This window comes from Anabas testudineus, chromosome 19, assembly GCF_900324465.2.
Source record: "Anabas testudineus chromosome 19, fAnaTes1.2, whole genome shotgun sequence".
NCBI classification, from domain to species: Eukaryota; Metazoa; Chordata; class Actinopteri; order Anabantiformes; family Anabantidae; genus Anabas; species Anabas testudineus.
This window is the reverse complement of record NC_046628.1, coordinates 12,907,032-12,918,575: the sequence shown is the minus strand read 5'-3', so window position 1 is coordinate 12,918,575 and position 11,544 is coordinate 12,907,032. Positions and strand designations below refer to the sequence as shown.

Here is an 11,544-nt window from a genome sequence, read left to right as displayed (position 1 = left end):
TTAATAGTATTATAATATAATCAAAAAAGGCTGTTGAGGAGTGTACTGGTAGCCGAATGGTGAGTGAGCACAAACTTTAACATCCCGGTTGCATATTATACCCTCTCGCTCCCCATGTTTCATGTCTACCTCTCTACTGCCAAGCTATTTAATAACGACTAAACTGCCCAAGAAGAGAAAAGCCCAAAACCATGGAAACATCCATGCTATGTGCACATCAGTGTCCTGTACCATACATACTCATGCAGTCTCAGACTGAAGACATTGTTAGTGCTAACCTTGGGGGATAATATCTTGATGCCACAACATGTTATATGCAGGTCTTACTACATTTGGTTGTTGGTTATTTTATGCATGTTCAGTGTTCAGTACTGCTGTCAGGAATTTCACTTGATTTACCTACGTCCAAAAACAGGAAGTATTATTTTGAAGGTAACTTTACAGATTGTATATTTGACCAATCACCGAAGGTCATTTCGGTTTTACCGGGACATTTTCTAACAGACAGAACAATCAGCCAATGACATTTTAGTTTGTCATGCTTATGTCATCGCTCTCCTGCTTTAACCAATCAATGTGTTGCAAAAACGAGAAGGAGCAACAAACGACCGGAAGTTTACAAACGTCCACCAGGCAAGCTAATATTTAGCTAACAAATTGTTTTGCTTTCATCACCTTTCGAAAAACTATCGGTTTCAGCGAACAAAGAGGAAACATGGTTTGTGAGAAATGTAAGTCACATATACGCTACTCAGATGCTTTCTGTTTTCTAATCAAACCTCTATTTTTGCTCTTAGTCGAGGCTTGGGGTTTTTCGAAAGCTAACGCCGTGTATTTGTTGACTGTTAGTTTATAAACTCTGCTCTTAGACTTTGTTTCTTTAATAATTATTTTATGATCTCTGCATCCTCTTACTATGTTACTGGTTTCAGGCGAAAAGAAGCTTGGCAAGGTCATCACCCCTGACACCTGGAAGGACGGAGCACGGAATACAACAGGTGAAATGAGGCTATACATTGTTGGCATTTGGCTAATAATTGTGTTAAGCTAGTTTTAATAATAAATGCGTATTTACCTTTTTGTTGCTTTATTATTTTAATGTGAAACAGTTTAATGGCTGATAGATGACGCTGATTGCGTCCGCTTTTACTATTGTTACTTTCTTTTACTTATGATGTTGTAATCATGTTGTTTCCTTCTGTCATTCAGAAAGCGGTGGGCGTAAGCTTAATGAAAACAAGATGCTGACTGCTAAGAAAGCCAGGTGGGTATAATGGCTTACTGTAAAACGTTACGTGACTTACTATTGGTTTTTGTGAGTGAATATAATGGCGCATGTAGTCATATAGCTGTAATGTCTCTGCCTGTCAGGTTTGACCCTTACAGCAAGACAGGATTTGCAATCTGCAGGATCTGCAAGAGCTCAGTCCATCAGTCTGGATCACACTACTGCCAGGGCTGTGCATACAAGAAAGGTATGAACTCACTCAAAACAAGATCTCAGAAGGAAAAAAAATGGTCTAAGATCAGTGGAGCAGAGACAAACGTGAAAACAATTATTTCACACAAAAAAATACACATACACAGAAAATAAGTTGATGCAGGATGGTGTGTTTTGTTTTTTTGTAACCAGGCTTTAATATGTACTGTTTTTTGATATATGTCATACATACCCTGTAAAATCCACATCCAAATTCACAACATTTTCTCTGGTGGACTGTAATGCAAAAAAGAACTGGTAACAGGGATGTTAGATTTATGATGATCTAACCCTTTTACATTAGTGTACTGTGCAGTAGTCATGTAAAATTAAGCAGAACACACAGACAGAAACAAGTAGTTTAGTTACTATCAATTGCATTTAGCCTCTTTACATTGTTTGAACGTAGTGCATTTGTTGGGGCCAGTGCTCCATAACATTTAGAGCGTATTATGAAATCCAAATGACAGTGAATCTCAAAATGCTTATCTTGATGAACCTTTACACAATTTGAAGCTTGAAGATGTTGTTGTTTTATTGTCCACACGAGGACCATACTGTGTCAGAGTTAAACCTGAAAAGTCACATTCGAGGTATAATGATATAACACACATATTCAAGCACCATCATCAGGTCATACGGTGCAGAAATAGGAATATAGTTACTGTGTATGATCGGTTTCAAAGCACCAAAACATAAAAATGTACTATTTACTGCTGGTCATGGATAGATAAACTGTTATTTTAAACCATGTGTATTAAAACATTTAAAATTTGAACCATATTTTTTATAATGTTTTTAGCATCCATTTATTTCTATTAATTTAATTGTCTGTCAGCTCACTAAAGAAACACACTCTTGTTCAAGTCAGGTTAATTTATATTAAGCCATATATAAAACATATTTAAAGCCCCTATTGTCTATATCATCTTTTTCTTCCGTGTTTTGGTTTTCTAGCTTACAACCTGCCTGTTTTAGTTCAGGCAGCTATTTCAGCAATAACGCTGTACACCTGCTCAGCATCCAATAGCAGCTAATGTTGTAGCAACTAGCATTTAGCAGACAAAGAGACCACTAGGTTATACTGGAATTGGTGGTGACCAAAACACAGTTAAACAAAATTGGAAAATTGGATGTACATTCATCAAGTGGCAGAAAATCAATTTGTGCAGGTTTAACAAAAACATTGAAGCTTACACAGCTCAAGTAGGTTTTGAGAGTATCGTGGTTGATATTTACACAGTGCAGAAGTCAATGGTGTCCTGTAAATGCATTCATGCATATTACATCATTTTAATTTCACATAATACACACCATATGCTCCTGCTTTCTGTTTACTGTTTCTGTTTTTTGCTTTTCTCCTCCCTTTTCTCTCCCAAGGAATATGTGCAATGTGTGGAAAGAAAGTTTTGGACACCAAGAACTACAAACAAACATCTGTGTGACAGCATCCTGATAAGAAAACAACTTTGCAAGTTAATAACAGATGTGAGAATGAGACTGAGGTGTACATTAATCATGTAATGTTGTCAGTATTTTTCCACAATGCTCTGTAATAGAAACCTAGAACTCTTTACTGTCATTCTTACCACCTCAGTGAAAGAGAGTGATTTGGAGATGGTGTGTTATTCATATTAGAGGTTATTGTAAAATGCTACTGAAACTCTTATAGTGGCCATACACAGGGTAGCACTGTCTCCAGATACACCACCAGTTATCAGCTGTTTCATATGTTGAAGCTTCTCAATTCTTTGTATATTTTAAATTTAGTTAAACTTGGATTTGTTTCTTTTTAAAAGTGACTTCTGCATGTAATATATCAAGTGTTGCATATTTGAGTGAATTAAAGAATCCCACACGAGAACATATGACGGGGTTACTATGTACCTCTGCCTGGAGCCATAAAGGGCATAATTTTAGCCGCTTACGCACAACATATCCATATTTCTCCTTTATGCCTGCTATAATTGGTTTACTCTGGTATAACTGTATTTGGAAACAGGTGTGACCCCCCACCCACAGCTGTCAGAGATAAAGGTTATAGTTCACCGTCTGTCTGACAACAGGATCATCCTTCTGATATTTAAAGGCCTTGCCCTCCCTCAGGCCATCAGCCACATGTGCACACACTTGTTCTCATGTCTCATTATTGATTTATACTGTTAAACCACAGCACAGAAACGGCATCAGTCTTCAGTTTATACAGATAATGTACAGTTTTATTTGCACGTAGCGAATGATATTCAAACCAGAATAGCAAAATAACCTGCTGTGAAAAACATCTACGTTGATTACAATTGACTACAACTATAGCTGATTATATAATTCTGTTATATCATTGCCCTTTTGATCCTGTCTTTCTGTGTACATTTAGGGACATCAGTATACCTACAGGGGAAGGGCCAGTTCAATAGTTCAGTAGACTCTCGATTCCTTGGCATATCCTGATAGTACACCTTGTGTACTTCACACTGATGTTATGTTATGATGTACTGCTAACGTTTGAACATTTTGTACAGCCCTGTAATGATATTGTAATGTAAAGCCACAGCAAATTATATGTTGCAAAGAGAAAGAATAATGTTGAATTTTGCCATTTTTCCAATGTGAACACGTTTAAAATAGCCTACAATTAATATTTAGCATCCGTTTTGTTTAATTTCACACAGAAACTTGTGCCTGGGTTGTTATCACTTAGTGACATACAGTACACAAAGACTGACGTAATGCTTGTATCATTTTATTTAATCAAGAAATCTTTAAAATACAAGCCACAGTGGTCACTGATAATATTTATTCAGTACATCATTAGCTGTACTGTTCTTAGTATAAATGCTTTTAAAAATGTAATATATTACAAAGGCTTAGTAAATGTATTTATAAATGACATAACGTTAAATTATTAAAATCAGTGGATTTAAAATACATTAAAAAATCAAAGTTCAAGTGTACCACGTTGCAAAAGCACCAGTGAAATCCCCACCAGAAAGCATTGTCACGTTACAATATTGCACTCTGTTTCATACTTTATAAGGACAATATTGATATTTAAGACTGCAAAATATCTCCAAAAGGCACCAAGAATAAAAGTCAAATATATCCTGTTGTGTTCACAGTGATTCAAATTATAGATTTCAGCAGTAGAAATCTTCTAGGCTTCAGTGTAGTGAGACGACCTCCAGAGCAGGATCCTGCACCTAGACACAGCTTTAAATTTCCTACTATTGTTTTGTCATTTATGTTAAAGTTAAAGTCAGATGTGGATCCAGTTTTATTCTAGAGCTGTCCATGTGCTACTGTGTACAGAGGCTCGGGAATGAGTAAGTGTGCGCCGTCCGTTAGGATTTAATGTGCAAGAGTCAGGAACTCCTCCCGGGTTTTGGGGTCTTCCAGGTAAACTCCCAGCATGGTGCTCGTCACAGTGCGGCTGCTCATCTTCTGGACGCCACGCATTACCATACACATATGCCTGCAAACAAACATGTCTCAGATTTGCAACAGGAGCATTCACTGTAGGCCCAACATGCATTGAGGAAACTCTAACTCAAAGAAAATGTGTTAATAGGGAAACTCCAATGATTTTTATACTAAAGTGCAATTACAATTACGTTCCTTAGCTCTGCTCAAAGCTACATGAATGCCACATAACATAACACCCGAAACAAACAGTCTTCAGTCTTCAAATTCAAAACTTGAATTTAAGGAAGCAATTTGAAATAACTGTTCTTTTAGGTTTCATTGTTCTCATTTTAAAAAGACCCTTTTAAATCTTTTCTTTTTGAGAAAGTATTAGCTTTAAATCACAGAGATGATGAAAGTGGTTACTTACGCTGCTTCAATAATCACAGCTACACCTTTAGGCTGCAGAGCCTCAGATATTCCCATGGCGATCTGCTTGGTGAGACGCTCTTGAACTGAAATAAAAAAATTGAACATATTTGAACCAGATGCACCAGGTTTCTTAAATAACCTAGAGGAATATGTTGCACAGTGTATTTGTTTGGTTACCTTGAAGTCTCCGACTGTAGATCTCCACAATCCTGCAGAACCCAGAGCACAAGCAAAGTGGAGAGGACTGATTACAGATCAGGAGTAATAATGATTAATCTTTCAATAAACACAGACTGGCATCAGTCCCTGACCCCCAGCCTCTCCTGTGACTTGCCAACTGTACATACCCTTCATCAGTGAATGATTCACCCCACTAAATTCTCTGAATCTGTCGAACAAGATTGAACCACTGTCTAAACATCCAGGGACTCTGTTACTGTTATTCTGGGATTGTATATTCAGAGATGGTGCGATATTTTAGGAAAGGGAGAGAAGGAGACAGACAGAGAGGCTGTGATAATAACTAGTGATTCCCACAGGACACAGAGGATTTTCTCATGGCTCGAGAGCGGAGAAGTTTAGACTTGTGTCGGTGAGTGTGCTTGATGAGAGGACTAGATGACGGGCAGGGAGCTTAGACTCTAAGCCTCCAGGTCAATGCACTAGGATAACAGAAGAACGCAGCCACCCGGCACTAACACCCGAGACATACAGCCACATGAAGTGTGTGTGTGTGTGTGTGTGTGTGTGTGTGTGTACACTGTGTTACCTTGCCAATTTGCTCAGTCCCACCACTTTTTTGTTTGGGATATACCCGATGTGAACCTACAGTGAAATGACATCCAATGAGATCAGGGGTCACAGTATCAGAGGACAGCAATTTAGTGCTGACCTTACAAAACTTTGAAACACACATACACATAAGCTCACAAGTAACAACATCCACACACAAACATGCACAAATATTGTATTATTCCTTTTTAACATTGATTTAATACATACTTTGCCAAAAAAGGGAACCAGGTGATGTTCGCACAGTGAAAACATGTCGATGTCCTTTACAATCACCATCTCATTGTGGTCTTCATCAAATATAGCACCATTTAGGATGTCTGTGGGCACAAACACACACATATACACTTGTTTGGCCTATAGATATAAAAAATAGACAATAGATTTACAGCATATATTATAGGAAACTGGGAAAAAACCACTAAATATTCACTATTGAGAAGCTAGACCTAATTACATTTTAGGGCTTTTACTTAAACAAATGAGAAAACAAAATGAATAGTTTCTTATTCTACTATTATTAATTCATAGTAATTAATGATTAATAAAGGTTCATAGACTAGTCTCATCTCTTGACATTTGTGAAAGTATCTTCTTGAGTTGACTAATTTCCATAAAGATGTTAATGTACAGTTATACCTGCAACTACAGTGGCAAGAAAAAGTATGTGAACCTTTTCTGATCTTCATCTAAGTCAAGAGTATTAACAAATACAATGTGCCTAAAGTAATAACTGATCTTTCATGTCTTTATTGAGAACAACCATAAAAACCCCACAGTGCTGGAAAAAGTATGTGAACCGTTGAAAAATTGACCTGAAAAAAACCTAAATGGACTCATGGCGTAAGCCATGCCTCGTGAAAAGAAGCTTTCAGAGGATCTACAGTCAAGAATTGCTGATTTACATAAAGCTGGAAAGGGTTACAAAGTGATGTCAAAGACTATAGAAAGTTAGGCAAACAATCTACAAATGGAGACACTTTGGGACTGTGGCTACTCTACCAAGAAGTTAAAAAAAAGTTAAATAAGGTAAAGAAACAACCCAGAGTGATGGCCACAGATTTTAAGGCATCATTGGAACTGGCAAACATCTGTGTTCATGAGTCTACAGTAGGTAAAAGATTGAACAAGCAGTCTGTCTACAGAAGGACCCTAAGAAGGAAGCAACTACTTACTAATATGAATGTTGCTGCACGCCTGAAGTTTACGAAAGAGCACATTCCTGCACAGCAGTATTGTCAAAATGTTTTGTAGACTGACTAAACTAAGATTGAACTATTTGGAAAGAACACACAGCACTACATCTGGTATAAAAAGGGCACTGCAAATCATCTTGAAAACATCATCCCCATTATTAAGTATGGTGGAAGAAACATCATGATTTGGGCCTGCTTTGCTGCATCCTGGCCTGGAATCAGAATAATGTGAGAATGTCTGTACTTCAGCTGAAACTCTGAAGGAGTTGGGTGATGCAACAGGACAATGCCCCAAAACACTGGAGCAAGTCCACAACAGAATGGCTTCAGAAAAACAAAATCCACCTACTTCACATACTTTTTCTTGCCACTGTATGGTAAAGCATTTTACAGTTTGCAGTCTAATGTAACATCACTATCACAAGTTAAACAACGAGCCCCCTTTGTTAGTTACATTACAGTGTAAAAGGCGTTTCAGAAAGTTCATTTTGGCATTTAAGTCATAAGAGAAAGATGAACCACATCACATGAGACCCAAGAGCATCCTCCAGTGTGCAGCTCACAGAGCAGAACCTGTTGACTCACCCTCGACGGTCTCATGATAGCCCTTGGTAAGGAACTGCATGGCCTTGGCGGCGCGCAGCGGGGTGCGCAGCAGCCCCTGCCGGTCCGTGTCCTCTCCGAGCTCTCGCAGGATGCAGGTGTAGGCGGCCTCTAGTGCAGGTAAGTGGGACTTGTCCTCCGCGTCTCTGCGGGACGTCTCGTTTTTGCGGTGCCCGGCGGACCTTTTGGTCTCTAAGATGAGATTGCCGTAGCCGCCGCCGCTGCGCAACTCCTCCACTGCGTCGAGGATCTTTCCATCCATGCAGTGGCCGTTCATGTCTGAGCGGACTTTGATTTTGGAAGGAGAGAAAGAAGGAAGGAAAGATGAGACACGTCCTGGACTTCAACTATCTCGCAGGTCTTGTGAGCTAAACTCTCCGTGCACACCGACTTTATAAAGCCAAACCGCGTGCGCGTCGAGGTGCCACCTATGTCGTCAGCAGGGTTAAATGTCATCATAGAGCCCCCAACCCCCGCCCCCTCCCCTCCAACCATGCACGGCATGCAGCCGATTCTTTCTGCATCAATAATCGCTTTACACTCTGTTACTGTATTGCCATGCGTCCACATTCATTAGTTATGAACTGTTACTGTACTGGAAAGTGGAAAACTAGACAGACCACTCTTTTACAAAGCTCAGCAGGCTCATGACTTCACGTGGAGCTCAGACCTGTTTGTGTGCAGTCAGACCTATTACATCTTTATATCTTTTCCAGTCTTATAGCAACAGTCTTACAGTCTAATGTCCAGATTAATATTTCAAAAGGTTTTCCTTGCTTTAACCATACTTCCTCTTCATAATAACTGAATAAAAACCCTCACACTCACAAATTTGTGCAAAGTGACTTTTGACTCAAAACAAGATGAACATAAACAATTTGTAAATACTAGAAAATCTATTTATCATCTATCTATTAGAAGAGACAAAGCTGGTGTGCATTTAAAACGTTATAATTAAAAGTATTGTTCTGTGGAAAAAAACATGAAACACTTTTTTTGTTCATAGTAGATTATTATTTGTTTAATGTTTTGATGCATTTGTATTATTGTGTTAAATACAATAACAACTAAAATCTGTAATTTGACAGTTCACTTGAACTCATCTGAATGATTCTAAAATGAGCAGGTTAATTGGTTATTATCACAAGTATCATAAGTGGGATCTCCATTGAATGTGTATGACATATGAGTCTTCTGGCAGCATTGCATATACATAATCTGCTGCCGAGACTTGGACACCAAAACATAACGTGAGCAATATAGTGTATGATGCTCTGAACTGTACTTTGGAGAAACTAAACACAAGATGATGGCACAGCACAGGAGGAGTAACACCTCAGGACCTAAATTAGATGTGTGCCTTCATTTGGAGGACAAAGGACACTCATTTGAGGAGAATGATGTTTACATATTGGACAGAGGAGACAGGTGGAGTGAAACAACCTTTGCATGTGCAAATAAATCCCCCCTCATTTAACAGAGGTGGAGGCCTTAGAAACAACCTGTCTTTAATTTTTCATGCTGCCCTTATATCCATCCCCAGAAAAAATACAGCCCAATTCAGACATCCTCCAGGTTGCCCACACCCAATGACCCACTTTATGCGGTAGGAGGTGTGACTATTAGATATACTCATACCCTCCCCTTCCATTGTCTAACCTAATGAGCCTATTCAGGCCAGGGGTGAAATGAAACCAACCTGGAGGATACATTTCTGGTCTCTAACGAAACTATCCTCAGTCAGAAGAAGCTACTTGGATGATTAGTGAAACATTTTGACCTAACAAGAAGAAAGTCCATTTGCCCCAACTTAACTCAAGTGCCAAAGATGAAAACATCCACGTAGACTACGCTGGCTTTTCCTGATCCGTAAAATGATCTTCACTTTTGTAACTTTACACAGCTTCTCATTCACACACAGTCACACTCACACACTGATGGCAGAGCTGCCATGCAGCTGGCCTGACACACCAGAGAAACTTGGGGTTCAGGGTCTTGCCCAAGTTTGATATATAACATCCTGAGCCACAGCTGCCATCTAGTGGATATTTCAACAGGACAATGCCAGACCTAATACTGAATGTGCTTTAAAAGCATGGCTTAATAGAAGCACAATGTGTGTGCTTGCCTCGTCTGTCTGCAGTCCACATCTGTCTCCTATTCAAAATGTATGGTGCATCACAAAGAGAGAATCAGACGACAATGCTGACTATTTCTGTCAGGTACTCTGGCTTCCTCCCACTGTCCAAAGACATGTATGTGAGGTCAAAGTTAGGTTTGGGTTAACTGGTTACTATATTATCTGTAGGTGTGAATAGTTGTCTGTCTCTATTGGGGGACTGGGGACCTGTTCAGGGTCTAATGTTCTGGCTGGGAAGGAAAGAATTTCTGTCTTGGACAGGTTGAGCTGAAGATGCCTCTCTTTCATCCAGGCAGCGATGTCAGCGTGACATGCAGAGATGCGAAGTGGGACAGTGTGGTCATCCAGTGGAGATGTCAGGAATAGCTGGATGGATTGCATGACAGAACTAAGGGATTTGTGGCAAATATAATAAGACAATGCTATATTTGACGTATTTCATTATTCTGTGTTATTTGCAGTAGCATGCAAGTGCACCAGTAAAAGAGTAGTAGTAAGAGAATATTTCATGTACTACTGACCACTGGTTCCATTTGCTACCTGATCTAAAGGTAAGGTCACACAGAGGTAGGTCAGGTTGACTGAATAAGCTACAACTGTGACTGCCAGAGTTTAAGTGACCTCCTGGAACTGAAAACCTAAAGCCTTTCTTTAAATGTTAATGCATGTCATGCTACTTTCACAGAAGAAAAACCTCCCCAACCTTTACATTCCCGCCTAGAACACTTTCACCCACACCTCAGTTTCCCCTGGACCCTTGTACCAGTTTTTCACCAAGTCAGTTTCAGGGCTGGTTCAGATCCAGTGTTAATTTAAAACCTGCTCTTCACGTTTTAACAGCCAAAGAACCTGCTCTCCGTCAGGAAAACCAGTTCCAGTGTGTCACCAACTGTTTGCTGGTCCAGAACCAAAACCCACTTGGGTCAGGAACTGTTGGCTGGATTATTGTGACCAACGAGACCAACAAGGTTTAAATCAGTGTGTCATTAAATAGATTTGTTCAACTGTATTATAATTGATAAAACATAGTTTATGGTAATTAGCTTGATAAAGACTAAAGCTAACAAAGGCTAACACTGACAGAAAACCTAACCCTGGAGAAGACTGGTACGTTAACATTTATTGTGCATATTTCATGACTGGCTATGGACTTTTGTTGTATGTTGCCCCCTCTCTCATATGTTTCTCCACTGTGAATCTATCTAAAGGCTAAAACGTACATATCTGCACTGGATTTCAGTGGAGAGATGCAGAGACACTTACAGATGCCTACAGCTCGACACCACCCACATACCTTAGCACCTTCATCCGAGTTCACAATCTTAACTTTCAACAACAGGAAGCACTTCATTCACTGTACGACGTTCACTGAATAACGATTTAAAATGAAGTTTCTCAAACATTATGAGTAGAAACAGGAACATAGCAAACTCCTGGTGCCAAACAAATCCGGAAATGGCTACGGCCCCGTTTCCATGGGAACACGTCACAACGAGTCGTAA

The 11,544-nt window shown here is 39.3% G+C and overlaps 2 protein-coding genes across 3 annotated transcripts; one reads left to right on the top strand and one right to left on the bottom strand.

Moving 5' to 3' along the window:
* The first annotated feature begins 587 nt into the window (after nucleotides 1–587).
* cript (cysteine-rich PDZ-binding protein) lies at nucleotides 588–3,348 on the top strand. The gene is made up of 5 exons (XM_026352234.1): nucleotides 588–731; nucleotides 933–998; nucleotides 1,210–1,264; nucleotides 1,372–1,475; nucleotides 2,861–3,348. Exons 1-5 carry the CDS (start codon nucleotides 716–718, stop codon nucleotides 2,923–2,925), a joined length of 306 nt encoding a protein of 101 aa, XP_026208019.1. The 5' UTR covers nucleotides 588–715; the 3' UTR covers nucleotides 2,926–3,348.
* A 156-nt stretch (nucleotides 3,349–3,504) lies between these two features.
* gch2 (GTP cyclohydrolase 2) lies at nucleotides 3,505–11,478 on the bottom strand. Of its 2 annotated transcripts, none has more exons than XM_026352232.1 (7): nucleotides 11,337–11,478; nucleotides 7,885–8,197; nucleotides 6,314–6,423; nucleotides 6,081–6,136; nucleotides 5,489–5,520; nucleotides 5,310–5,394; nucleotides 3,505–4,949 (listed from the first exon to the last, which is right to left on the bottom strand). In XM_026352232.1, the coding sequence occupies exons 1-7, from the start codon at nucleotides 11,391–11,393 to the stop codon at nucleotides 4,826–4,828; spliced, it is 777 nt and encodes a 258-aa protein (XP_026208017.1). In that variant the 5' UTR covers nucleotides 11,394–11,478; the 3' UTR covers nucleotides 3,505–4,825. The 2 variants fall into 2 exon arrangements, with proteins under 2 accessions (XP_026208017.1, XP_026208018.1); XM_026352233.1 differs by having other exon boundaries at nucleotides 7,885–8,190; nucleotides 11,337–11,426.
* Between the last annotated feature and the right edge of the window lie 66 nt (nucleotides 11,479–11,544).